The sequence below is a fragment of the Zonotrichia albicollis genome, chromosome 11, assembly GCF_047830755.1.
Source record: "Zonotrichia albicollis isolate bZonAlb1 chromosome 11, bZonAlb1.hap1, whole genome shotgun sequence".
NCBI classification, from domain to species: domain Eukaryota; kingdom Metazoa; phylum Chordata; class Aves; order Passeriformes; family Passerellidae; genus Zonotrichia; species Zonotrichia albicollis.
Genome location: NC_133829.1, coordinates 10,696,390 through 10,724,121, shown reverse-complemented (window position 1 = coordinate 10,724,121; position 27,732 = coordinate 10,696,390). Strand labels below are relative to the sequence as shown.

The 27,732-nt window shown below is 39.6% G+C and overlaps 2 protein-coding genes and 2 long non-coding RNA genes across 5 annotated transcripts in view; 2 read left to right on the top strand and 2 right to left on the bottom strand.

Moving 5' to 3' along the window:
• The first annotated feature begins 150 nt into the window (after positions 1–150).
• Positions 151–5,466, top strand: CTXN2 (cortexin 2). The gene is made up of 2 exons (XM_074549319.1): positions 151–426; positions 5,019–5,466. The coding sequence occupies exon 2, from the start codon at positions 5,076–5,078 to the stop codon at positions 5,319–5,321; it is 246 nt and encodes an 81-aa protein (XP_074405420.1). The 5' UTR covers positions 151–426; positions 5,019–5,075; the 3' UTR covers positions 5,322–5,466.
• LOC141730571 (uncharacterized) lies at positions 1,838–4,973 on the bottom strand. The gene is made up of 3 exons (XR_012582154.1): positions 4,129–4,973; positions 3,684–4,028; positions 1,838–2,225 (listed from the first exon to the last, which is right to left on the bottom strand). It is a non-coding gene; the product is annotated as an uncharacterized LOC141730571 (long non-coding RNA).
• Positions 5,407–27,546, bottom strand: LOC113458803 (uncharacterized). The gene is made up of 9 exons (XR_012582153.1): positions 22,846–27,546; positions 22,243–22,384; positions 21,186–21,339; positions 14,169–14,357; positions 12,372–12,462; positions 10,049–10,091; positions 8,676–8,726; positions 7,827–7,897; positions 5,407–6,059 (listed from the first exon to the last, which is right to left on the bottom strand). It is a non-coding gene; the product is annotated as an uncharacterized LOC113458803 (long non-coding RNA).
• The window catches only part of SLC12A1 (solute carrier family 12 member 1), a 44,852-nt gene continuing 24,215 nt past the window's right edge, over positions 7,096–27,732 (top strand). The window contains exons 1-11 of one of the 2 annotated variants that reach the window (XM_014264570.3): positions 7,096–7,674; positions 9,323–9,920; positions 14,303–14,437; positions 14,634–14,709; positions 19,954–20,049; positions 20,661–20,800; positions 21,252–21,362; positions 22,309–22,420; positions 22,911–23,038; positions 25,720–25,804; positions 26,541–26,692. In XM_014264570.3, coding sequence (XP_014120045.2) covers positions 9,510–9,920; positions 14,303–14,437; positions 14,634–14,709; positions 19,954–20,049; positions 20,661–20,800; positions 21,252–21,362; positions 22,309–22,420; positions 22,911–23,038; positions 25,720–25,804; positions 26,541–26,692 — 1,446 coding nt within the window. In that variant the 5' untranslated portion in view covers positions 7,096–7,674; positions 9,323–9,509. Of the gene's footprint in view, positions 7,675–9,322; positions 9,921–14,302; positions 14,438–14,633; positions 14,710–19,221; positions 19,318–19,953; positions 20,050–20,660; positions 20,801–21,251; positions 21,363–22,308; positions 22,421–22,910; positions 23,039–25,719; positions 25,805–26,540; positions 26,693–27,732 lie in introns of both variants that reach the window. The other variant, XM_026791307.2, reaches the window with a different exon arrangement.

Sequence of the window (27,732 nt, the reverse complement as noted above, 5' to 3'; positions counted from 1 at the left end):
GCTGCTCCCGCCGCGCTCCGCAGCGGCCCCGGCCCGGCCCTTACCGATGCACCGCACGTAGTGTTTTGCAGGAAGTTTCCACGCTCCTGGGTTTAATCCGTGAAAAGCGGGGCTGGAGAGGAGCGCGGCTGAATAGCGATGGAAAGGGGCGGGCGAAGAGGTGGAGGAGGAGGCGGTAGCACCAGCGGCCGTGTTTAATTTTTTAATTAGGGCGGTTTGAGCATCTCCCGGCGGGGTCGCATCGCCGGGCGGCGAGGGGAGCCCGGGCGAGCTGCCCCCGCCGCCCGGGAGCGGGGCACCCGGGACCCCCCCGTGCCCCGAGCCGTCGGGACTCCAGCCTGGACTTTGCAGAGCCGGCGCGGCGGGCGGAGGCGCGGACAGCCCCGCGCTCCGCCACCATGGGCAGCGCGGGCGCGCAGGACAAGGGTTCGTAGCGGGCGGCGCGGCGGGGCCGGCGGGCGGGGCGCGGGGCTGACCTTGCGGGGCCGCCCGGCCCGGCCCGGCCGCTCTCCGGCGGGGCAGGGAGGCACGGAGGGAGGCAGCCGGGGCGGCGGGGGGAGCAGGGCAGGGTAAGCGCCGAAATCTGCCTTCCCCGGGGCAGCGGGGCCGCTGAAAGCGAAGGCTGGGCGCGCCATCCATCCTACAGCAACAATTGCTTTGCAGGTGCTCGGTCTGTCTCAGCCTCCATCCCCCGGGAAGCAGGCAACACTTTCCACATTCCCAAGTTAAGGTTGATGCTAGTAAAGGTTTCATTTTCCTGCATCTCTATATTACTCAAATCTAGACCACGTATATGAATTCACAGCACAGAAGCTCTCATCCAATGAAGAATCCAGGCTCATATATTTGCTACAGATAAAATCTCATTTTGGCAATTCATTCCCTGTTGGAAGGCTGGAAGTGTCACAGCTCGGCTGCTGCTTCTTTGCAGGGGAATGCTGTTTATGTGGAAAAGTGTTGCTTGCACCCAGACATGCTGCAAAAGCACTGTGTGGGGCTCTCTTTGCAGAGCTGTAAGCCATGCCTTCATTTGCTGAGCATCCGTGCCATGGCCTTCCTACTTTCACCTCCCTGAATGTCTCAGAACCCATACCCTGAAGATACTGTCCTCTCCCCAGCAATTTAGAGAATACAAGCATGCAGTGAGCACATGAGTATGACAAGTCAGCTGTGTGGTCACAGTGCTCCTTTTGCAGCATTTCTGCACCTGTGTTATTAACTCAGGTAGCTCAGACTCTTCAGAGATTTTCATATTCATGCTGATTTATATTTCTAGTCTATTTTATAGGACTTCTTCATTGTTAATAATTTTTTCTTACCACCTTCTATGACCAATTTCTGTAATAGCATTTCTGGAATACAGTTATGTTTCCCTGAACAAATAGCTAAGGGCAGATGAGGTGCTTTCAAAGCTCCCAGAGAATACTTGTTTTTATATGTCCCTTTCCAAGTTAGGTTTGCTGTTATTCAAGCACAAGCTCAGGACTGAAGCTATTCAAAGTACTTTCAAAATAACCACATCCATGAACATGCAAGCAGTTGGGCTGTAGACATCCAAGAAGAGAACAGATGGCCACTAATGTGGTCAATTTTGTTCCAAACTGTCATTTAGGAAGTGAGTTTTTAGGCACCTGAGGCTTCGTCATGCCAAGAGGATGAATATTCCCAGCTTGAGATGGTGTAAAGATACCAGTTTCCTGAGTATTCAGCCACTAGAAAAAAATCCTGTAGGGGGTTCTGTGAGAGAAGGACTGAAACCCAGAACCCCAGGAAGATTATCCTGGTTATTTTCTTGATCTTCTCAAGTCGTTCTGTAAACCTGAGAGTAAAGGCTAGGTCCGGAAAAAATGATACCCTGTCACCCCAAACCCCAAATGGCTGAGGCTGGGATCTTCACACCAAACACTGGTAGAATTGAGGTGGTGATTCTGCTAGAATAAGAATTTCAACATCTTCCTTCCAGCTGCCTCACAAAACCTAGTGCCCATGGTGTTCCCCTTCATCCCCCCACAGGTGCAGCCAGCACCACCAGCTCATACCTCTGTTTTTCTCAGCTCAGTATTAAGCTGTTTTCCTCATTCCTATTTTCTTGAGGATTCAGATTGTTTCTTCTGGCCTCAGAAGGACTTGCAGTGGCCTTTTATTTCACAGTAGGATGTTAAGAAGCCTTTCTTTTTGCCTGTGTCTATATGGGTAATGAACCAAAGGAGGAGAAGAATTCTCACCTGTAAAAAAAAGATCAAGCTCTGTCTAGGGCTAGCCCCCACAAAATGGCTCTGCAGATTATAAATGATACAATGCCTGTCCCCACAATGCTGTCCTAAAGGCTATCTTGGAGGATTTTGGGATCCAGGCCAGGTTAGTTAGCATTCAGAGTCTTCTGACTCAGGACTTTGACAGATACACTGCAGCAAATGAAAAGGTGTCTGACTGACTGGGAGAGGACATCTAACCTGTGTGCAGCACTGAAATGTGAAAGCAACAAAAGGTACTCAAGGTACCACGGGTTTGGGGATAAATAATTTGAACAAAATTTCCTGTGAACTTTAGAGCTTCTGAAATTACAGTTTCTGAAATTCAGGACAAGGAACAGAACACAAAGCTGCACATTAGAGTTTCCCAGAACCAATCCCCCCCAGGCAAAATACACAGTTTTCTCATGCAGCTTTTTCAGGCAAACTATTGTTAAATAAGACTAAGATATCAATTTCTCCACATTTCAGCATCAGTCAAGCTTTGCACAGAGATTTGTCCCATAATGTCTCCTGACAAGCACATAATGTACAAACAAATCTCATCTAATTCCAGTGTGTAAGCTGCAAAATTACTAAGACTGGAAGTCATATTCTTGGAAAATTACTTTGTGGTGAAGTAATGTTATGTCAAACACAAACCTATTTGTCTGGACTCAGCTCAAACTCAAGGTTCTCCATGGCCAGCCTACCCCTGACATTCTTCTCAATATCTTTCAAGAGAGCAACTGGCATTTTTGGGTCTGGCTTTTCCAATCAGTGACTAGGTATAATTTTCCTGTATAAACCTTCTTTTTAATTTTTATAACCCATTACTCTAGAACTTCTGGAAAGTATTTTTTTTTCCTTGACTGGCTTTTGCTCAAATCAACTGACTTCTAACATAAATTTGTGGTATTGAACTTTCTGTATTTTTTTTTCCTGCAGAAGGTCAAATTAATTAGAAAAATTGGAAGTATGCCAAATGAAAATTCATATAGCAGGTGGGCTTTACCTATGATGTATTTTCAGAAAATATTGGTTATTGACATTATTTCTAATTCCTATAGGCTGTATCTGGATCTTGCTTCCAGCTTAACAGGAATTGAAACAGCATGACTCAAAGAGCCAAATATAATTCAAAACAAGGAAAGATCTCATACAAAGGTCTACAGAATAAACAGAGCATTGGTTGTTATGCTCTGGTAAATGTGTAAAGATTAACAGGAAACATTTAATATCTACTATACTGAGCTTTATTGGAAGAAAAAAGACATACTTCTGTTTTGCCCTTTTGCTCTTCATTCTAAAATTTTCGTTCTTTAGGATAACAGTCAAAAAACCCATAAATTTTGAAGTGAGAAAGGAGACACCAAAGAAGATAAAAGTTCTGTCCGTTTCTGTCTACTCAGGAATACCAAAAGTTATTTTTACTTTTTCTGTTGTTTTTACCTGTAGGCTGACTCAGAGTATGGCTCCTCTCAGCCATGGCTGCAGTACAGAGCACACACACTGGAACTCCCTTTAACCTGGCTGAGCAGTGCAGGCACCTGAAGCTGTGTAGCCATGGCAGCACAGAGCTCTGAGTGGCCTAATTACTCTGCCAAGAAATAAATGGATACTGGCAATTCCCTGGAGAAAAAGAGGTTGAATTGTTAATAAAAAGAGTTTCCCCTGAGGCACACTCGTTAAATAGGTGTTAGCAAGAGCCAGAAAGCCTCCAGTTCTAACCTTACAATAAAAATGTCTTTGTCCTTTGGCACTTTTGATGTCCCAGCCTTCCAATTCTCCCACTGTCTACAGATACAAAAGAAAGATGTGATTGCAATATCTGATGGAAAACGTGAAATAAAGCAAATTATCCTCACCCCCAACTAAAATCTATAAGTAAAATCACCTTAAAAAGACAAATACAGGAAGTTTCTCCTTTCTGGAAACATGCAGAGCTCTCCTGGCAGCAGTGGGGTGGAGTTGCTTGAGCATCCTGCTTCCCTAGGACACACGTCAGGGTCAGCCCCCGAGGAGCAGGGACACCTCTCCTGTTTACTGTGCCTGGGAAAATGGCAGGGTATGTATGGGGAAGACCAAGGAGAAGAAACAAATGAAAGCAAGATTTAGGGGAAGGGAATTGATTGTTATCTCTTCTTCCACCAATCTTTACTCATACACAAGAGTGGACGTGTATAGAGAAAGGTGAAGGGATTTTAGCAATCTGCTCACTTTCTTACAAGCTCAAAATACACCCAATATTTTTTTCTGAAACTGGAGCCCAAGACTTCAGACTGTGCACACACAGTCTTTTATTTCACAAGTTGGATCTATCTATGTAGACTCTGAGCTAAATCAAATGAGTAAAATCCACATTATTTAGCTGAAATTGCCTTTGAGGTCAATGCAAGTTTAACTAGTTTAAGTACAGAGATGTAAAGTCATTTCAGGAAACATACTGGCTTTCTGCATGTGGAGACCTTAGAGAGTTTTGCCAAATCACAATCTGTACACTTGTGCGAAGTCTGACAAAATGCTGTTTGCAACAACTGAAATTTCTGTTTTGAGGAGACAGAAAGCAGGAAAATTGTGAGTCTGCTGTCTCAAAACAGAGGCCAGTAAGTGAATGGTGTGTAGAGGCTAATAGTTGCAATTTTATCACATTAATTTAAATGTGAAAAAACAACAGGACACTTCTAAAATCCAAGCTGGTTTTCATTTTCAAATGTTCATATGTTACAGCTCAGATGCATGCACCCCATTTAGAGCTAACCACACTGATTTCATATTTCTATGCAGGCAAAGAAGCAATAGAGGTGAAAATCCCACAGAGCCACCAGGATGTGATGCCCAAGGATGAGCAGTAATTACTGCAGCAACGCTTCAGCCAGTATGAGTGTCAACGAAATGTCTGCCTTCCCTCTGACTTTAGAACAAAAAACTGGCTTTGCCTTTGTGGGGATTTTGTGTGTTTTCCTGGGACTTCTAATTATCAGATGCTTCAAAATCTTGCTAGACCCCTACAGCAGTATGCCTTCTTCCACATGGGAAGATGAAGTTGAGGGGTTGGATAAAGGAACATTTGAATATGCTCTTGCATGAAAACTCACAGAATATCCTGCCTTAAATTTGATGTTGATTTCATTTTAGAAACCAACTGTTGTTACATTTGTTATACATACCTGCATTTTGGAGATATGTTGGTGGCATCCATTTTGTTAAATAAATATTTGTTGCAAACTCAAAAGGTACTTCATGTTGCTTTTATTTGATCAACAGTGGAATGGTAGATAAAAAATGGCTAACAGCAAAAAAATACCAAAAAATCACTAGAAAGTTACCACGGCCAGTATTTAAAGGATCAGATGAAATCTGGCTCTTCAGAGGAGGATCTCACGTCTACTGTGTCTCATGACAGGCTCATGAATGGTGAATGTTTAAGTAGTAGCCCCCTGCCCTCCTCATTCAACACAATTTTCTGAAACTCAGTGTCTGTACATGTACACTGAGGATACAAAAGTGGAGGACAACAAATGGATGTGGCTTAGATGAGGTGTCTGTCCATGTTTGTATTCCACTTGGTTACAGAATATGATTCACTTCAAAGTGGAACTTAAACTGTCTGGTTAACAGCTCCCAGCAGCAATTACACCATCCTGGCAAGGCCAAAGCAGACACAATCATGCTGCTTACCCATTTTTACCCAGCCCTCAAGGAAGGATGGGGTCCAGAGCTCTGGACGCTCCAGCACTCTCCACAGCTGGTTCTCCTCCTTGTGCTCCAGCCGTTGTGCACAGTGTATGATCTGGACTATCACTGATGAACTGGTCATGGGAGATCCTATCAAAGCAGAAGTGGAAGAGCAAAAGCAGAGATTCAAATCTGGATATTCAAGGTCACCCTCATACACACAGCTGTTTAGCAAGTGTGACAGTACTTGACAGAAATTCAATTCCGTTTTTAAGAAGGCTGGCATTAGAATTTTAGGCACTGTCACTTTTGCTAAACAGATCTGTTTGCAATGAGGAGCTAAGACAAGGAGATCAGTTACAGCAGTTGTTTTCTTTTCCCTGTATTCTGAAAAATACATGTTATTCCTTTTGCCCTATATCCTAGGCAGAGGCAGACAGTGGAACAGCAGAGCTCAAGTGCCATTTGGAACATAAAATACTCGATTGTACAGAGAAGGACATTAATCTCCTGTCTGAAAAATACAAGAGATGAACAGCCAATATTAATCTACACTGGTCCATTTAAATTACAAAGCATAAACAATTTTTTGAATGTAAGGGCTTTCAACTGCTTCAGATTATACACAAGAAAAAATTCCAGACCCTCAGAGACTCAGTATATTGCATTTATCCTAGTTAATTTAGCCATAAAATCCAAGGTAGATATCAGTGCAATGATTCATGTGATCTGTTATTGCTGGATAGGATCATCCGCTGCAGAGACCTGACACTGCCATTCTTTTTATGTACATCTAATCAGCACAGCTGAGCTCTGGGCTGTCAGGTTAGAGTGCTGAAGGTACTTAAGCTATCTGGGTTAAATATAGTTCAGTTATCTTTAAACTACACAGCAAACACTGCAAACATATCCAAAGAACCCCAATATTGTCTTATTATTTTTGTTCTTGACCCAATCTATTGCTGGAAGCAAATTATCTAATTCCCTTCTAATCACAAAGCTTCATAATTTCCTGCCTGCTCTTTTCTTCATTCCAAAAAGATTAGGAAGTCAGCCTTCCCAGACACAATACAGAGAACATAATTTTTAAAAGGCTTATTGAACATACAGAGTAAAACTTTAAATAGGGTCAGGAGTAAATGGTTTAAAACTGCATGTAGGACAAGAGGACCCCAAAAGAATGATCCCACTGACTTCACTGAATCTTCTGCATAAGCACTGAGCAGATCCTGTCCTGAACTCCTGTTATCTGCATGACTATATATGCAGAACTGAAAGACAGAGTATGATCTGTGCAGAATCAGGCATAGTGGGGAGGGAAATGGAGATAACAAAAGTATTTTCAGGCCCCCTCAGAAATTTCGCAATGCCATAAACCCAGTAATTGTAATGGATAGGTACATTTGCTGGTTAAAAGTTAACAAGCTAGAATGCCTTTCTAAATCACCATCTAGAAATGTTTTGAAAGAGAGGGATTGGATGGCCTACTCAGTATATTAAACAGGAGAAAAATCTGGCCAATAAGGCAGAGTCTGTAATGCCTCAAAGAGAGGGTCACACTATATGCATGAATAAAAGAGGCAGATTGTCCTTCCCTAAAAACACAGGATTGAATGGTAAGTTGAATTACCCTGAATAAGGTAGACTTGATTATATATGCATAATGCTGGAAAACTAAACACAAAGTTAATGACAAATAACAGTTCAGAGCTCTCTGGAAATACATTGTGAAAACCTAAGTATTATTTTCAAGAACAACAGAAAGGTAAGAGATTTTACTTTTCATAGCAAAACAATAATATGATAATAAGACAATGAAATGACAGAATCATTTTACTTGGTAGCAAATGTTTCATTGTCATCAAAGAATCAGAATTTCATTTAGTCACAGAGATGGAAACAAATATTTTCACTGACCTCAGTGACAGAGGATTTGTCTTTGCTCCTTCATGCCTGAAGATGAAACACTTCCTTGCAACTTTAAAAGGCTGAAGGAAGGAGAATACTATGATAATAAATGTGTAATAATAATAATAACAATAACAATACAAAGCCAGTAGAAGTAAAATAAACTAAATAAATGTAATATGTTGCTGTGAGGCTTATACAACATCAAGCAGGAAAACTAACATAAATATGAGGAGTGACAAAGTGGAGTCTTAGCAGAGAGGTGACAGCAGAATATTACCTATAGCTGATGGAAGAAATAAGAAAATATGCTTTAGCTGTAACTCATACTGAAGATGGAAGATATCTGATTATCAGCTCTTCAAATTATAATTTGGATATGTGATTTTAGAGAAAATTTACGGTGCTAAGCTATAAATATTGATGTCGTATTTTATCTTTCTGTGCCAAAGGTCCAAGTCATTGAGAAATTTAAATTGAAAAATTCTTACCAGTTCATCTAGTCCAACCTCTTGCAAAAATATGGAATTTTAAAAGAATGTCTGCAATGGGCCTATTTATCCAGATTTTCAGGTCATATATTTGTTTATTAGATACATTTTGTTTCTAAAACTTTCTGCTTTTACAAATGCTTTCAAAGTTTCAATGTCTAAGCATGCTCTGGTTTTGAACAAGCTGGGCTCCTCCTGAATTATACAATCTATACAGTCTCTACAATCACATTCCCTAATCTCCTTAGAAATATGTTTCAAGACAAATGATTGCCATCATTTCAATAGCTCATTTCAGAGCTTTCTAAGCCATACTTTAAATTGCTGCAAAGGTACTTAACCCACAAAAGGCCTTAAATATACATACCCTTTCTTCTCTTGGAGTTTTTGTTTGCTTCTGTATTTTCATTGAGGAGAACTGTGTGGGAAAGGGGAGGTGAGAAGCAGATTATACAGCTGGGTGTTCACCTCTCCACGGGCTGCCACTCAGGGGGACCCAGACAGGCCAGAGGAATGGGCCAGCAGGAATCTCATGACATTCAACAAGGACAAATGCAAATCCTGTACCTCAAACAGATTTTAACATTGGCACCATACAGGGAGCAACCCTCCTGGAAGGGACTGGGGGAGCAGGCTACAGAGGAGTGAGCCCCACACTATCCATGTGTTAACAGAATGATCATGTTCCAAGCTTGTGTACATGGATTCTCACCATGCCACCCTGCTCTTTCGTGGGTTTTCATAAAACAGATTGAAACAAGAGGTGTTCTTGGCCCATTTACAGCTCAGGCCTTTACCTCCTCTGGAGCTTGTACCAAAATACTGCTGGTTTGGTTAGAGGGTCAACTGCATCCATCACAGATGGAACATCTCCACAAGCTCTGTGTTGGCTTCAACTATGTTTTTACTCAAGTCACAGGATGACAGTCTCAGGGATACATGGTGAGAGCTTGTGGTGGAAAACTTATCTAACCGTGCAAGATAATAGAAATAGTTTATTTGTATCTTTTATAGCAGTAAACCTGCAGCCAACATCAGGAAGACTGCTTAGAGATTCAAGAGAAAATTCCCAGCCCTTCATTATTTGAGAAGCAAAGGTCTGATATGCAACAGCACTAAACCTTTGCTGTATCTGCAACTGTGTGGCTGCAGCCACAGAAGAGTCAGGGATCAGTGACCTAAGTCTGTGGCACCCCTGAAGATGTCAATGAACAACACTCCAAATGTTTTCTTGGATCCAAACGCAAACCGCTTTCAAGTTAACATCATTAATGAAGACCATGACAACAATGAAACAGCCCAAGAGGATGTGGGCTCTGACCCACCACATTATGAAGAAACGTCTTTTACTGATGAAACACATAACAGACTAAGAATCAGTTACAGACCAGGAAAACGAGAATTATACGACAATTTCCGTCAAAACGGGGAGAAAACAGAAGCTAGCTTACACCCCTATGATACTCACAGTAAAATGTATTATCTACAAACTTTTGGCCATAACACAATGGACCCAGTTCCCAAAATTGATTATTATAGAAACACTGGCAGCGTCAGTGGGAATAAGCTCAACAGACCAAGCTTATTAGAAATTCATGAACAACTGGCAAAGGTAAGTGAAAAGGAAAGATATAATTTTTCTTTATTCCATTTCCAGACTGTTAATTCTGTTTATTAATAAGAGAAAGTCCTTAAATTCATGGACCTTGCCCAAGAGAAGAAGTGCAAGTAACTACTTACCATATTTCCTTTGCTAGCTGCAGTTTGTTCTCTGCTCTGCACCCTGCTCAAAGAAAAGATTTTTATTAAAAGGTATTTGTAATGTACTTGATAAGCAGAAACACATAGCTTAATCTTGTCTCAAAGTATGGATCTCCCAAATCTCTTCTGTTTCACGTAAGAGTTAGGATGGCAGATGGTGAATGTCAATTCATACTTTAACCAAGCTACACAATTCACACTTATTCTGAACTTGAATTTTACATCAATGCATACTAATTTTGACAGATTCCTCCATTTTACTCATTAACCAATATAAGCATTGTAAAAAAAATTATGTGAAACAAATGCAATTTCAGTGAATGAGATATCCAAAGCACTACCTGCTTGTTGCTGTGACAAATCCAAACAGTAAGAAGGAATCAAGAACAAAGGTGTTGAGGGATAGCAGACAACACTTCTCAGGTGCTGATTCAGTGAAAAAATTTGAGGTTAATATGCACTTATCAGGGCAGGGCAGGAAAGAGAAATATCATTGCTATAGTTAAACTGAGACTAAAAGTGTCAATATGCAGCAAAACCTCCTGTTCTTTTTTTTGAGTTAGACAATTGTGAAATGAGAAAACTTGAGCAAAAACAAGCTCTCATCCCCATTCTGCTCAGTTCTTCATACTTTTGAGGTCTGAATACTGGTTTTTGAATGCTTGCCCAGATCTTGTTCAGACTTCTGTTCTCTGGCAATTTCTCTTTCCTATGGAGGTTAATATAAAGTAATGAAATCAAGAAAAAATATAGACATTAGTAAATTAGGATCTGATTCTTTAGGATCTTATTAGGGAAGTTTCCTAGTTTTGGCCTGACTTACTCAAATTAAGCTGTCCATAGACCTGTGTCAAATGGCTTAAAAGGACAAACATTTCCAAAGATGAAAACAAAGCAGATACAAAAAGGGGAACATACCAATTTAGTATGCCTACTCATTTGCAGATGTACAAACTGCTACTGAAAGGAGTAAACACATTTCCATGCTCAGAAGAAATATCCTCTTATAGAAATAATTTACTTCAGTAGTGACCAGATAGGAGTAAAATTGTATACTGGCTTTGAACATAATGCTGAATGAACATGTACTGAACATCAGCACATTAAAGGATTTTCAGTTTTGATGGTAACCAGAAAATTCTGGGGGTTTTACTGTTGTATCTCTCAATAGTTTATATATTTTAAATAAAAGATAATTTTTTAGGGTTTTTTTAAGGCTTCCTCTTAGAGATGATTAAAAAGAAGGCAGATCACACCACAAAGTAAAATGAAGAGATAATTGTTTCATGTGTTGAGACTGTTAGAAAAAAAGAGAAAAAAGCATAACCTAACTTAGAGATTTCCAGACTTTTTCCAGTATCCAGTATGCATCTTACAGAAAGATAATCTTATGTCTTTCAAAACAGGAAGGTGAATGTCATAGGTAATGGGATTTTTGTTACACTGGCAACCTGCTGTGCCCTTTTGTGGGTTGTGGCCCAGGTCTGGGAGCACAAGCACAGCTCTGGAACAAACGATGCCCCATTAGCATGGCTGGAGCCCATTCCTGCCTGTCCCATGATCTCCCTTGGTGACCTTGGACAAATCACTTCTGTCTGCTGAGCTTTTGCTGAGGAATAAACAAGCACGAGGTCACCAACCAGGAGCTCAGTAGGAAGGGGAATTGAGCTGTGTGGGAAGGCAGAGCCCCTCTCAGGAGGCACAGGCTGTGCAGGCTCCGGTGGGGCTCCAGCCCCGGCAGGGAGGGAGGGGGTGCCACACTGAGCGTGGACAGGAGCCACAGTGACAGCCCAAGCTGCACTCCTGAAGCAGATCCTTTATTCCTTTTTTACTTAACCACTAAAGTCTGGGTTTACCACACCATACCCCAAGGCAATCCCACCCCCCTTGCCCCCGATTTGGAACTCAAGTTTTTGAAGACAACTGTTCTGTCAGAGCCTGTTGTGAGATTCTGATAAGAAGTGGCATATGTTTGACTTCAGATTGCTAAACATCACATAAGCATTCCCATTGTGCTTTGATGCTGGGCTTAACATCAGAAGATAAATATTAATATTTAATACATTTTTTAATATGTAATTTTTCAAATGTCAGAACGTAAGACAGGCTGAAAGGAACTTCAAATATCTAGTTTCCACACTGCTGGAGTCAAATGTGTGTCATCTTTTAGCAAGATGTGTCAGTTTTTGCACACATTAAGCCAATTAAATTCCTAAAAAATAGTCTAAGTGCTATTTCACAGCTGATGGCTGGTGATAATTACTTGGGCTTAATATTTACCCTACATAAAAAATAATCTAACCTTTCTTCCTCTTGGCTATTCTCCACACTTGTTATGGAGATTTGATGAGCTCATCATCTTTAGCCCCAGGAGAGATGAAGACTAAGCCATTCTGAAACAAGGAAAGGAAAATGTTTGGGTTAGGGTTTTTTGGGGGGATTTTTAAAGCAGAAAACTTTTTATTTTAGTAGCTTTTCAAAATGTTCTGTCACTTTTATTCCACATCCTTAATGCATGAGTAGCACAGGTACAGCTGCTTGGTAAATAACCAATCATTCACTAAAGCACACCAATTTAAAATGCATTTATGGAAGGTTTAAGGCCATAATTTATGATAATGGCACAGAGAGCACAAATTAATTCAAACTACAGAGGAAACAACTTGTTTCAAGTACAAAGACCAAGCCCTTTTAATTTTTTGTCTTTGAAATTCTAATCGCTGTAGCAAAAGCCTGTCATATTATTCTGCTAATCTTCCTTCATTGACTTCAATCATTTACTGTATTTTGAGCAAATACAGACATTATTATTTCAGAGTAAGAATTGTCAAAATTATCTAAGTATCTCAAAGGAGCTCAAAGTCACAGGCTTCCAACAGATCTTGTATTCTCACTCTTTGGGCCAGAAGGGCAATAGACACCAAGCTTAGCCCATGTCAAAACATATTATCCAGTCACTTATTTTTAATTTGTGAGCACAGTCTGGGATTTACTGTGTCAAAGGCATTCAAAAACCTTATATCATTTTGGCTAGAGCCTCCCTCCTTGAGAGCCAGCTCCAGACATATAAAAGACCAGCTGTATAAGAGGTATATACAGCTGGTCTTTATGTCTGTTTTGGGTTTGTGTGTTGGCTATTTTTAAATTTATGGACAAAATATAGAAACAACCTTAATGTTAACCAAGACTTAAAATCTCATGTTTCACAGAATCACAAATATCTTTCCTCCCTGACCTGCTAAGTTAATCTGAAAATCTCTTCATCACCTATCAAAGCCCTAAAAGCATCTTGATTCCTCTCCAGGAGTGGTACCCGCTCCTGACTCTCTGCCAGACTATGGCAACAGGCAGGGTCCTTCCTGAAGGCCTTTGAGGAGGACTCACAAAAATCAGGCAATTGATAACCTAATGCCAATTTCTCACAGAAACAGTGTGAGCTCTGAATAAAAAAAATCAAATTAAATTAAAAGACAATTACAATAAGTACAAATCTCAGCACCATGACCAATTCCTATTCAAGCTACAAGAAATATATATAACATATCAAAGATTCTGGGGCAAGAGAACTGAAGAGATAAAATTCACATTTATATCTGTAACAGATGTGAACAATCTAAAATTCTGGGCTCCTCACTCTTGTTGCACCATAAATATGGCATTTCCTAATCCTATCTACTATGGTTACACCAGTTGTGGCTAAGCCACAGAAAAGATTATTAAATTTCTACATTTCACTGGCATTTCTCTAGTTGTTTCCAGGAACATGTTACCCATGTGTTGCTGCAGTCATTGTTTGTACTTCATTCAATAGGAAACACTAGATTTCATCACACAACTTAGCCAAGCTGCACTCAGTTAGGTCTCTTTTCACTGTTTGCAATTATCCCCATTTCTACACTTAGCATTATCCTACACTGGTGCTAGAGCATGCAGAGGCCAACCAAAAGACCCTCATTATGTTAGACACTCTACAAACATGCCAACACAACATATATGTGGAATAGCTTACAATAAGAACAGGTCAGTACCAGATCAGGTAATAATGTATTTACTCTGCTTAAGTGATTCTTTCATCTCCTCCCCTTGTCAGCAAGCCCACCTGCTGATGCCTGGTGTGAGCAGAATATTGCTCTCTACTCCAGTGACTGTAAAATGGGATCTTTGGAATTCTTTTCTATCATGCCTTCCTCTGCCTGGCCCAGAGATGTATTTGTTTTCTGTGTGATCCCTCAGAACATTGCTGTGAGCACCGGCTCCGTGGAGAGAGTAGCAAATGGAGAAAGCAGTGCTGGAGATGAGACAGCAGCCAGCAAGGAAGAAGAAAACAAAACAGGATTTGTCAAGTTCGGCTGGGTGAAGGGTGTGCTGGTGAGAAACTTACCTGCATTTCTAAAAAAAATAAAATTAAAATAAAATCAGTTGTGTTACACTTAAATCATTGAAGAATTAAGAGAGGGAGGCAGACTTCAGGGATGTTTGGGGTGAAATGCACTTTATCACCCTTCTGGTTTTAAACATTACTTTCAACCTTGAACTAATGCAGTAATTTTTCTTTAAAACCTAGGTAAGATGCATGCTTAATATTTGGGGTGTGATGCTCTTTATTCGACTTTCCTGGATTGTAGGTCAAGCAGGAATTGGTATGTATCTTATTTAATATCATTTTCAACAGTGAAAGGGATAAAGAGGATAAACTATACATGATCATGATTAATATATAATCTGAGATGTGCATTTGCATGTTGAACTAAATAATGTTTTCAAATGCTTGCCAGGGTAAAAGACATTAATCCTCCAAACTATTGGAATTTTCCAGACTCACAGCCAAATTACTGCTTAGAGGCATAGATCTGTTAACTATGCATATGATCATCACATTTGAATATTTCTGAGCTTTAGTGAAATTTGTATTTAGATCCTGTAACAGATGTAAACTTTATGACTCGGGCCAATTTCTAATATGTGCGTACAGAGTTAACCTTTAAGAGTTCACACTTTGCTTATCTGTGAAACCCAAACCTTGTCATCTACATACTATAAACAACACTTCTTCACACTTCTCTGCCAAGATGAAAACAGAACTGGAAGGAGGTCTCATCTCATCAGGATTTTGTTATTTTTAACTACAGAACAGCACTTGATACTAGTGTACTATGAAAGACTAAGTTTTAAAAACTCTGCTACAGCTTTTATATAAATGAAATAAGCACATTTCATTGTGTGCTGTATCTTTGCTTCTTCATTGTGCAATTTGATTAATGCAAATTCCAGATCCCTGGGAGACTGGGCCCCAAGGCCTCCATCCAATACACTGCAGAGTGTTCAGTGAAACCAGTGAGAGAGGGAAGAGCTCCCAGCAGTGCAAGAGGAGCTCAGCAAGGTGCAGTGTCCCAGAGCTGGGTGCTACAACTCCCCCTTCAGAGCTACTGCTCTGGGGAAGCACAGAAACCTGAGCTGCCATGGCAGTGTCCCTCTGTGAGCCTGATCACACAATTAGAGCAATGGGACTCTGATCTTTGACTGGCATCTAGATGTTTTAGAAAACAGCAAAGGCAGGACAGCAAATAGTCCAGTCTGGATAATCACAGAATGGAAATATTCAGTTGTATTAAGGGGTGTCAGCTCTGCTGGACTTGGATAAAAGTCACTGCTCAAAGTCAGATTGACTATACTATCATTTATGTCCTTGTCAATGGAAGTGAAATGAAACCTCTCCAAAATTTTGCATGGTTGAAGTCTCATTTCCAATAAAAAGCAGTAACTTCATAGAAGTTTCACTTGAGCAAGACTGAGCTTTTAATAAAAAAATAACAATGAAACACTTAAGAAAAAAATCACAAACTTACAGAGACACAAATAGGAAAAGAAAAAACAACCCAGCAATAAAAGATCCAGAACTAAGCGGAAGAACTTTACTACTTCTGCCGTGCTCCATGCCTGGCTCCAGCACCGTGCCTGACAAAAGGGTGCTTTCTGATTTTATGATGCATACCAAATGAGCACATACAGCCCAGGGCACTCATAACTATATGCCTTGCCATGAAAATTCTGCATCTTAATATTGCCAAGACTTTGCTCTAGGGTTTCATGCAAAATTAGTTTTTAAGGGCAGTTTAGTAACTTATTGAGATCATCAAGAAGTATTACTTTGTTTTGAGGTGTGAGAATAGCCATGGGCAAGAGTAATTCATTTTGGAACAACTTACTTAGGAGCCATATGCCTGGATTTCAATCTAAACTTTAATCAGATTTTAACATTAATTTGCACCAACATCAGTTACAACTTTCCTGTTTTCATTTTTAATTTTACCACTTTAACTCATTGATAAGCAGGCTCTTCTTTCTTACAGTTTATTGCTCTGCTGTTGCTTTTTTAAATTGCACGTGTTATGCAAGGGGGTTACTTTTACTTTTGAAAATGAGATGTCAAATTCCATTTGAATAATTTCTCAGTGCATTTTTGGAATGCCTTAAAAGCAATAAGCTTTAAGTGCCCAGCCAAGCTGCTTAAGGAGAACAGTGATGGAAGCTCATCATCACCAAGGCTCAGGGATTTCACCGGGTACTGCTACTAACATGGAAATTAAATGAGACAGTTAAACCACCATCTGGGCACCATTTACATCCCCATCATTAGAGGGCCAAAGAGAGACAACCCAATTATTTTCATACCCTGATAGGCTGTCTTGGGCAAAAGCTCTTACAGGGGAAAAAATAGGATTCTGCAAGGTTCTCTGGCTATCATCAGCTAGGGAAAAAAAAAAAAAAAAGGGACAGAATTGTTCTGACAAGATTCCAGGTCCAAAACTAGTCTGCTATTTCCACCTAATACCTGAGGACTCTCTGAAATCTGTATTTGTACCTGGACATGGAATGGTTAGACAAAGGCAGGGAAAACCAAGTTTATGCTACCTGCAAATATGGCACCAAATATTAGAATTATGTTACATTACATTATATAACAATGATGCTTTGGTTGAGTCACTTCATTTTATGCACTTTTCTTCTTAAATGATAAAATATTTTTAAAAAAATTATCATTAAAGCCTTCCCAAGAAGATGTTACTATCCAATTAGCAAAATGTCTGACCCTACAATATCACGCACATGATAAAAATATGAATTGTGAAATGCAATAAAACACCCTTGAAAAGTATCCTTAGGATGCACACAGCAAATAATTTTAAAACTGCTTTGAGAATTATGTGTCTAACTTACTCAATTTAAGAGTTAACAGCTCTTAAAGTCAGTCCCCTTCTCAGACACAAAATTTGCATGGTTGAACAATATCCTTCATAGCACATCCTGCTCAATGGCAGCTGACCAAAAGGAATGACCATTTGGAATTTTTTATACAGACCTGCACATAAAACACTTTCATGACTAGCTATAGTAAGAGCTCAGAAATCAGTAGGATCAACATGATTTATTACAGGCTCAAATCACTTTAAATATGCTACACTATGTTATATATCATTTATAGCTCACACATTACATTGCTTTATCTTAAAGGATTGTGATAACATGGCTGTAATTTAAGCAGCAAAGAACATTAATTCAGGGACTGGATGTCTATAACCATCCAGTATGAACAGAACTCAGGAATCTGATCTGTAAGTCAGATGGTAGAAATACAGCAGATAAATCAATAAGTTTGCAGCACTCCTAGCTCAATGTCAATTGTAGGATCTAAGTTTCAATTTGGATGAGCCCTGGCCAATAAATACAGCTACAAGCAATGTATATTTCCCAGTTCCACAGTGAATGCCTATGTACCCTATGGAAACAAGACAGTTATTGCATAAGCCTCAGCAAGTTCAGGTAAAACTAAGAACTGTTTCCACGCTTGGTACCAAACTGTAATTATTTACTTTTTTCTCCTGGTTTTCTCCCTCTCTTCTCATAGACAGAAGTGAGAATAAAAGCAATAAAGTTGAGAGAAAAACATTATATTATTTCTTCACCTGACTTGAAACAAAAAGGAGATCTGGAACTACAGAGACAAACTCCTCTAGGTAGTGCCAGAAATGTAACAGCAAAGGCTGCAATTGTACCTTGGGAGGTGCAGTTTGTACAGGTTTTATTGGGCAGGTAGTCTAGCCCCAGAACATGTAATTCAAAGAGGATCTTTTGTGGGATCTTTATCCATGTGGTTGTCAAGAGCCAGCTAGCCAAGGTCATCACTGATTTCATCCTGTGTTGGCAGCAGTTCTGCTATGACTGGGAGGCTGAGCTGCAGACCTCCTGAAATCACTTCCAGCCAAACCTTCTATGATTCTAAATCACACAAAGCACATCTGCTCATATGGTTTCTAGCAGTTTTACAAAGTTTAAAGAAACCCAGCCATATAGGCAAAAACTGGAAACATTATCAGATTCCAGTCTTACTCTGAAACCCAGTTACCTATAACTAATCATCTATCACTGATATTTTGATATTTGATTATCATTCTGTTATCAGCTGAAAAAAAAATTATATTCTAAGTTCTTTATGAGTATACATTACAGGTTGCCTGTTAAAGTAAATGGCATCTAAAAAGCAGTATTTCCATTTTCAAGTGTTTGTTTTGTGTTAGAGTAAAACTACTTTTTGCAGGGAAAGAGGCAGAAAGCAGAGAGTGAGAAAGCCCAGCATTTGATACCTTAGCAAATGAGGATGTAAAAGGCTCCCACTCAGGTCTTGTCCCTCTGCCTGACAGACTCTTTGTTCTCATGCACTGTGAACTTATAGTCAGTCTTCCTCTGATTCAACATTTCATTAACTGATGAAAGACAACAGCATTGTCACAAACATTGTCACAAAAGTTCATGTGCCTCTCTCAATTTTAAACAGCCAGGATGTGTGTTAAAGGTAGATATAAGCATCCATGTCAAGGGATGCCTGTTTGTTTGTTTCCTCCATCCTTTGGAAATGATAAGAATTCCTGGACAGAGTACTCCTATCAGAAAGAATCACTGCTTGAAGACTGATGGGAATAATTTACTATGGTGACACAGACTTCATGAAAATGTTCTGCAAGCTGCAAGTGGTCCACAAACCATCTTTTCAGTTTACTGCTGTGATTCTGGCCTGAAAATTCAATTTAAAGAAAGAATGATTTGTAGGAAACATGGAACATGAGTAAAATATTTTATCTTCTTATTACTGACAGGTCTTGGAGTAATCATAATTCTTCTGGCCACGATGGTAACCTCAATTACTGGGTTGTCAACTTCTGCAATAGCAACTAATGGGTTTGTCCGTGGAGGTAAAAATCTTAGGGTTACTAATGCTTTCAAGCCCCAGAAGGTATTTATGTATTATTTTTGTGTGAGACAAACCAGAGGGACCATAAACCAAAGGGCACAGCTAGTGGAACTGGAAGGTAACAATTCTAGCCACCTCTCATCACAATTTCAGGTGTGTTTCAGCTGTCATTTCTAATAAAGCACAGCTTTCAGTTCAGTCTGAAAAGTACATTTCAGATGTTCCTGCCAACTGCTGAGCAAGGGATGGTTCTGGCTTTTCATGGAGTTCTTTCACCTTTCAGCTGGTCGTTCCTATTCAGAGCATTCCAGGTTGGACACTCTTCAACAAACAGAGCATGTGACATCTCTTCCTGTCATTTTGAAGACCGATGCAGATCAGTGGATATCTTCAGTTTAATGCCTTCTTTATAACCCTCCTTACATTTCAGCCCCTCCTTGGAAGACGGGTAAATAATTCAGCTGTAGAAGTCCATGTCAGGTAATTTGTGAAACAAAGTTTTGGTGCATTTCAGAGCCTTTCAGTTTTAACTGGTCTGGTCTAAGCCCTGGGGAAAATGGAAAGTTCTTGCTACATCCCTAAAGGAGAACAGGTACTGGAATACACTTGCATGTACTTTCTTTTTCGGATCTTTCAGGTCTTGGAATCATAGTTATTGCTCTGAGTGTAGTAGTAACAACATTGACAGGTATCTCCATGTCTGCCATTTGCACTAATGGAGTAGTAAGAGGAGGTAAGTGAATATGATCTCATGAATATGATCTTCTCTGCAGATTTGAATTAGAAGAATAAATGGAATTGAGATAACTGTTATAAGCAAAGAAAAAATATGTATATTTGCAGTGATTTCTCCCAGTGAATCAACAGCAAATAGAAATGGGTATAGAATTAATGCAAAAAACATTAAAGATTCACTGCATCACTATGATGCAGGAACTTAAACAATGTACCACAAAATGTGACATTCCATGTTAACATTGGGACAGACCCATGCAAGTTAGAACTTAGTTAAAAGTTAGTTAACTTCACTTTTTAGAAGTGAAGTTCTCTCTCCTTTATGTTACTATATCATGCATCATGAAAAATTATAACAAGGTCCAGTTTTGCATGCTAATATGCACTAAAAAGACTTCTGGAATAGAAAAGCATACTGAAAAGCCTGAAGGCAGAACCAGTATAAAGCACATTGCTTTTCTGCAGTGTCCCCTATTAACACAGGGCAAAGACTGATGATATTTGTGAGAGAAAAGGCACAGATTTCTCCAGTAACAGTTATGTGAGGGGAAAAAAGCACAAAATCTGAGTGTTTAGTTGTGCTGAAATAACAATTATTTCTGTCTGCAGGTGGAGCATACTATCTTATCTCAAGAAGTCTGGGCCCAGAGTTTGGTGGATCTATCGGCCTTATCTTTGCATTTGCAAATGCAGTGGCAGTTGCCATGTATGTAGTTGGATTTGCTGAAACTGTTGTGGAACTTCTTAAGGTAAATACAGATGTTTCATGTATATGATTAAATTGGCTTAGTTTTGTTTTGTGTGGCTTTTTTTTTTTTGGGGAGGGTGGTGATGGTGGTGTTTGTTTTACATAATGTATTTGTGTAAGTGGTGATATGTTTTAGTTAAGGCTTGAGGGGGATCTTTAGCAGGGAAGAAGCTGGTCTGCCTAAATGTGCCACAGAGTGCTGCTTCATTATTTCTACCTTTTGAATATATTTCATACATTACTTGACAAGAATCTCAAAAACAGAATAGGAACAGACATCCCATTAGCCAAATAACCCCAACTGCAAAAAGTCAGTTGGAACATGACATACCAACTTGGTCTCACAAAGCTCTGAAACTTTGACAGCTCACTGCTTTCTACTTCACCTTGTCACTTGGTCCCACCAGCTGGGCAGAGAGACTGGTTCTCATAACATTTCTAACCACTTTCAGGAGAGTGATACACTGATGGTAGATGAGTCCAACGACATCAGAATCATAGGGACCATCACTGTGGTGTGTCTTCTTGGCATCTCTGTTGCTGGCATGGAATGGGAAGCAAAGGTAAACTTTTAAAAGAATATAAAAGCAAGCAGTATATTAACCTGCTGTACACCATTAGTGTGTGAGGAATGTTATTCAACAGATGGAATTTTCAAAAGCACTCAATTTCAGTTTATGCTTAATCTTTCTAAAAGCAATAGCAGTTTAATCATTACATTCAATGAAAGTACAATGACTCTAAACTCTTCCTTGAACAAACATTTAAAAGCACAGAGGAAGTTTGGGTTTTGCAGACAACTTGGTTATATTCATTTTTATTATTCATGGCATCATTTAGAGTCTTGGCTATCTGCCCCTTTTGTCCTTATTTTTGATGCAGCTTGATAGAATAAACAGTAGCAAAACCAATATATGGTTTTATCACTGTACTCTCTCAAGCCCTACTCAGCAGAAGAGCTCTATTTGTTACCCATTCTTTAATCTCTAAGATTTCTGCTATTCCTTCACCTGTGAAAAAGGTCAGAATGCAAATTCAAATGGAAATACTTGAGAGTGGAATAACAGCTATTGAAATCAGGTCCAGAAATCAGGTTCAACAGTACCCTTGTTTTTGCTGTGATGGAGACTAGAATAACTTGTAAAAGAGATCAGAAAACAATTTGATATTATAAGTTTTGAAGTGACAACCCCCTGCAACTAAGAAAAAATTATAACAATATAAAAGCGTCTTATACTTGATACTAATGCATTAGCTGTTCCATTTTGCCTTTTCTTGTAAGGAAGTTAACCTAAAATTACATTATAACTCTGTATTTCATTACCCCCTTAGTAAAAAGCATCTGCTGTTGTCACTAGCTGATTCAGCTGTCTTGACTCCTGGTATTTTCAAAAACTATAGAAATGAATAACCTGTTATAGGGAACAGATACAGATAACTTACTATATAGCCATCTCCACAGCAACAAAGTTAAAAACTACAGGAGAATCTCTTTGTTTCTATTAATAGGCTCAAGTTATTCTTCTTATTGTTCTCCTTGTTGCCATTGTAAATTTCTTTATTGGCACAGTCATTCCTACCAACACTGAAAAGAAGGCAAGAGGCTTTTTTAATTACCAAGGTAAGCAAAAATTATGTCATAAAATTATGTTTGCATTCTTTTGACTTAATAAATTGCTAAGGATTCCATTGAAAAATGTCACAAGATCAGAATCTTCTGCCCAAGTTTAGGTGAGCTTGCAAACACAGAGAATGGATTTCATCTCTAATTTTCAGTCTGTCTCTGCTGCTGCAGCTGACAGCACAGTAAGATGCAGCTTGAGTCATTTATACAGCAGTAGAGCACAGACAAACTTTAACACAGAGCTAAGAGCAAGTGCTGCAGTGACATTTGTGTCACTTCAGCATGGATCTGTAGCTCTGAGACGCAGACAAGCACATCCCTTCTGAGGAGCAGACTAAGGAAATCAAATTCACTTTGTTTGTAATGTGATGTGAGACAGATTCAAACCCAGTTGTCCAGATGTGAATGACTGACTTACTTACCTCCTTCATTAAGTAACTTTGGAATCAAATCTTGTTGTTACATTTCATTCTCATTATATTTGCAGCATCAATATTTGCAGAAAACTTTGGACCAGATTTCAGAAGTGGAGAAGGATTTTTTTCAGTGTTTGCCATATTTTTCCCAGCTGCCACTGGCATTCTTGCAGGAGCCAACATCTCAGGAGATCTGAAAGTATGTATTTCATGAACTTCATCATACTAGCCACAGTTTGGAAAAATAACAAGAAAACCAATCATGAATCAACAGTCTATTCAGTTTTAAATAATGTCTTTGCTTTCCAAATTAAGCTCTCTCTTTTAAGTGCCTGCTTTATTATTTAAAAACATCAATTCACAAATTCTCTTGTAATGCATTATGGGTATTTCAAGAAATTACTGTAGCTAGATTTGGGTTGCTATATAATTTAAAAACATGTTTCAATAACCTGTAATAATATATCATTAATGGTTCATTAGCAGCATATGCTATAAGAGAAATTACATGTGTATCTCTTGGAGCTCATCTTCTGTAAACATCAGCCCAAAAAGCATCCCTGGAAAGCCCATGTTTGTACTCACAAGAATCAGTGGAGACCAGCTTTTCATATTCAGGGTCATAGCAAGGGCAGAGCAAACAGAGCATTTAAAGAATGAGCAGCAATACTGACTTGGGATTGGGAGAAAGGAAAAGCTGCAAGATGCAGCTGTGACCAAAAATAGTCTGAAGAGAAAGGTAAAGGAGGTCCAAGGGTGCCCAGTTGTCTTGCTGTGGCCAATCTGTCAGTTTCCCATTCTCCTCTTGTAGTTTACCAGTTATAGGAGATGAAATTTCTAGTATTTAAACATACAGGTAAATTAGAGACAGGAATTTAGTTTTGAGTGCTCTCTAGTTTTCATGACAAAAACACTCAGAAAACAACCAAAATAAATAAAGGGAAAAAAGTCACCAACAAGACTCACAGCTTGATAACCCCAACATGTCAAATGAAGTTATTTGGCCTTATCCTATAAATCCATTGCCTTGCAAACCTTAAAGAATTCAACCAAAGCTCTTCTATTTCTGTACTGGTACAGCAATCACAAGTTCACCAGATCCTACCACCCCTGAGAGCCAATTCTCTTTCCTTTCCTCACCCTGAGCTGCATGCCTCAGCTCCTTTGTTTTCAGAGGACCGCTTTTCAAGCCAAGCACAGAGAAAATACGTAGGACCTGAGCCACTGATAGCGTCAATGAGATTCCATTTTTAATTAAAAAAGCAAAAACCATTGTACTTCTGCCCAGTGAGACTGCACCAGCCTCACACAATCTTCATCCTTTCATCAAACAAAAATAATTCTTTTGCCATATATGGTGCTCTGTCTGCACGGCAGACTCCCAAAGCAGCAGCACTTCTTTCATCAGCTGTTTGGAACAGTCTGAGCAGACCTAGGGAAGCAGCTCTCCCACTGGATCTCTGCAGCCGTTTCAGTCTCACAATAAGTGGACTCCTGTAACCAAGTCCTCCAGGCAGCAGATTCCCCACTGAGCATGTTTAGATGCATTAGACAAGTCTGATTAAATTAACCAGCCACTCCAGAATCTAAAATACAAGCTAAGGAGCGTTTAAAAGTGTAAAATTTACCAATCAAACTTTCTTTAGAATTTGCTGCAAGCACCTTTGTCCGTGCTCCTGCAGCCACTACACACTCGAGTTATGTCCTACTCCAGAGCCTCCTTATAGGGACAGCTTCCTAGTGACTTCCTACTGACTTCAGTGGGCCTTAGCCCCTAAAGTTCTAACATCATAGTAAATATGGGTTGAAATTTTGAAAACATAAAAGTTGTTAAGTTGTAAGAACCTTTAACCTTAACATGTAATGTTACAGAGTTTAGGACAACCACAAGATTCCACAAAAACAATTACCTAAAACATGCACATCAGAACTGCATAAAGTCACCATGCTCTGAGTGCAAAGGCTCTTATGCAGCAGAAGTGACTCCACAAATATTTTCCCCCTCAATAAATCCTTACCTTATTTAAAAATTATATTAATTACTAATCCAGTTAGGTAATTCATGTATGCCTCACAATAAACTCCAAATTTGTATTTTGGTTTTTCACCCTGCAACAAGCATAGTTAAAAAGAGTCTGTGACTTCAAATGCATTCGACAAATCTTGGATTTAAAAACACCATGCTAAACCAACTTAAGGAGAAAATTAATAAAAAATTCTTCCTAGCATAAACAAACACCCTAAATTGTAAGGTTATCTAGCATTAAAAATCCCTTTAAAATGTACAGTGCAGATCTTTGAACTCTTACTTACAGTTGCATTATCAAGGCTGATGCTGTTGTGAGCCAGTCTGTAAGCATTATAACTCAGGCTCATTAAATTATCTAAATTAAGTCAATACAGTGAAAGAAAGTAGCTGTTTTGAAGACCCAACTAACAGTTACTGGTTACAAAGCACAGAAGTACTGTATTCTGTACAGGGTGACTCCATCTATCTTACCAATTAACCAAAAATGGTCCCATCTTGTCATCCACAAGGGTCTGATGGTTCAGTATTTACCCACTACATCATCAAACATTAAGATAAAGCCAATTGCAATGTGAAGAGTTTGGAGTTCAAGAAATGCAGACCTCAGGACACTTCTGTTGCTATAAATGTGAGCTCTGCTCCTGCAGAATGTCCTTCCTGTGTGCAGGGTAGGAGTGCTGCCCCACAGGAGCTCTGCTGTGCTGGGACCAGAAATGTGGCTCAGGTCAGAGTGATAAAAATCTGCTCTCTGGGGTATCTTCACCCCACACTGTGACAGAACTCCCAGCATGCAAATGCAATCAGGCTGCAGCACACAACTCAGTATTTCTTGTGTCACTGCTTTGTTTAAGGACCCACAAAGTGCCATACCCCAGGGAACAATGCTGGCCATTCTGATCACCACAATTGCTTACATTGCTGTTGCAATATGTGCAGGTAAGTACAGAACCTCTGCTTCACTTCTATAGTTAAGTTTGAAATTTGGCATGCAAGTGAATGATTAGCCTCACTGCTTTTGCATGCCATGGATTTATTTTTTAGAGAGACAGTAGTTTTGATTTTACTGTATGTCACAACAACAGTTTTTTAAAAGGCAGCAATCAATGGAAACAAAAGTCCCCATGTGGCAGCTGGACCTTCAGGTAACTTGTAAGGTTATTTTTGCATAAGTGACAAAGACCACCAGCATATAGCAACCATGAGCATAATAAAGATCAAAGGAACCTCTGATCAATCTGCTGATCTGTTCCTGGTTCACATTGAAATTTCACATGGCTTCTGCTGGTCTTCTTACTGAACATTCATGAGAATCACAGGAACAGGGTTACACACACATTTTGTACATTATATGTCAAAGACAGAAATCAGTTGCCAGTCTCAAAGGAACTACACAACTACATGTTCTACAGCAGTGGGCTGTGAGGTAACAAAATGGGCATGAGTGAAAAGGAGGCCTGTACTGAAAGCTATGAAATGTGTTGGAGGATTATGCAGTTAAATTCTCACTACAAGCATACAAAAAAATCCCTGCCCAACACAAAATGTTGCTCTTTGGGATGAATTTAAGGCAGCAGCTGTACAACAAGTGTGCAGTTTAGGAGTCAAAGTGTGGCAAGAACATTCTTTCAATGTCACAGTGAAGCAAAATAACAATATATCATTTTTCCCACAGCCTCCTGTGTTGTAAGAGATGCTACTGGGAACGTCAATGATACAATTGTACCTGGAATGAGCTGCAATGGATCATCTGCCTGTGGCCTAGGCTATGATTTTTCCAGATGTGCAAGTCAGCCATGTGATTATGGGCTGATGAATAATTTTCAGGTTTTAGTGATAATATGGATTAGCATATACGCATATATTAGCATAATAAGCAGTACATGAATACATAAGTACAAACATGCAAAACTGTTGTCTGCAGACAACTACAACAGGACAACCACTTTTATCTAAAAAAGTAAATTATAGGAATGATGAAAGACAAAAATCCCCTGCATTGCATGTTTACCTTCACACTGCCCACCACTAGCCTTCCTAACTCTCTGGTAAGGCCTTTATCTCCTCTTTTAACAAGTACTATGCAGCAGTATATGTTATAACAGCTTCAAACTGAAAGCCCAGGCTTAACAGAGATCTCAGGAACTCCTGTTAGATGAGGAATTCACCTTGCTGCTCTTGACACATGGATGTGATTTTACCTCAGGGGTGCTGTGGTCACAGTTAAAGGGTTGTGTCACAGCATAAAAACCAGAGTTCTGACTTCTTTTAAAAAAGTATCCAACAGTAGAGCAAAAAATCAAGTGAGAAGTAACGGAGTCTTTCTCCTAGGCCAGAAACTGTCTGCCATTTTTATTCTTCAAAATAAAGCTTAGGCTAAGCATCAAAGTAAAGCAGTTCTGCAGCCTGACAGCCACAGGTTCCAGATCTCTGTTCAGCCCCTGTGCTTCATGGCCAGTGAGAGGAATTCACCCCCCACATGCACAGGCTTTTCAACGAGTCATTTGTACCTTTTAAAGTCACTCGCTTTCTTCCCAGCTGGCTCTGCTGAATGACAGGGCTGGGGAACCACCTTGAAAGGGATTTGCTGTCCCTTTCATAGACTACTTTCCCTTCCTTCCTTGATCGTTTACCATCCTTACTCCCACCTCAGTTCAGCTGCCCACACTCAGGGCACCCCTTAAAATCAGTAAGATTTTACAGATCCCTACAGCCAGACAAATTTTCACTCCTTGCATTTACCCCTGCCAGACTAGAGCCATACAATGTTATGACTGCATCTGACAAATCTTAAGGATGCACTGGTTTCTTCTCTGAAGTACTGCCCACATACCACCAATCACATCCATCTATCTTTTAGTTTCCTT

Excerpts from the sequence above, each read along its gene's own strand:
- CTXN2 (XM_074549319.1), top strand. The coding sequence starts at position 5,076 with ATGAGCAGTAATTACTGCAGCAACGCTTCAGCCAGTATGAGTGTCAAC.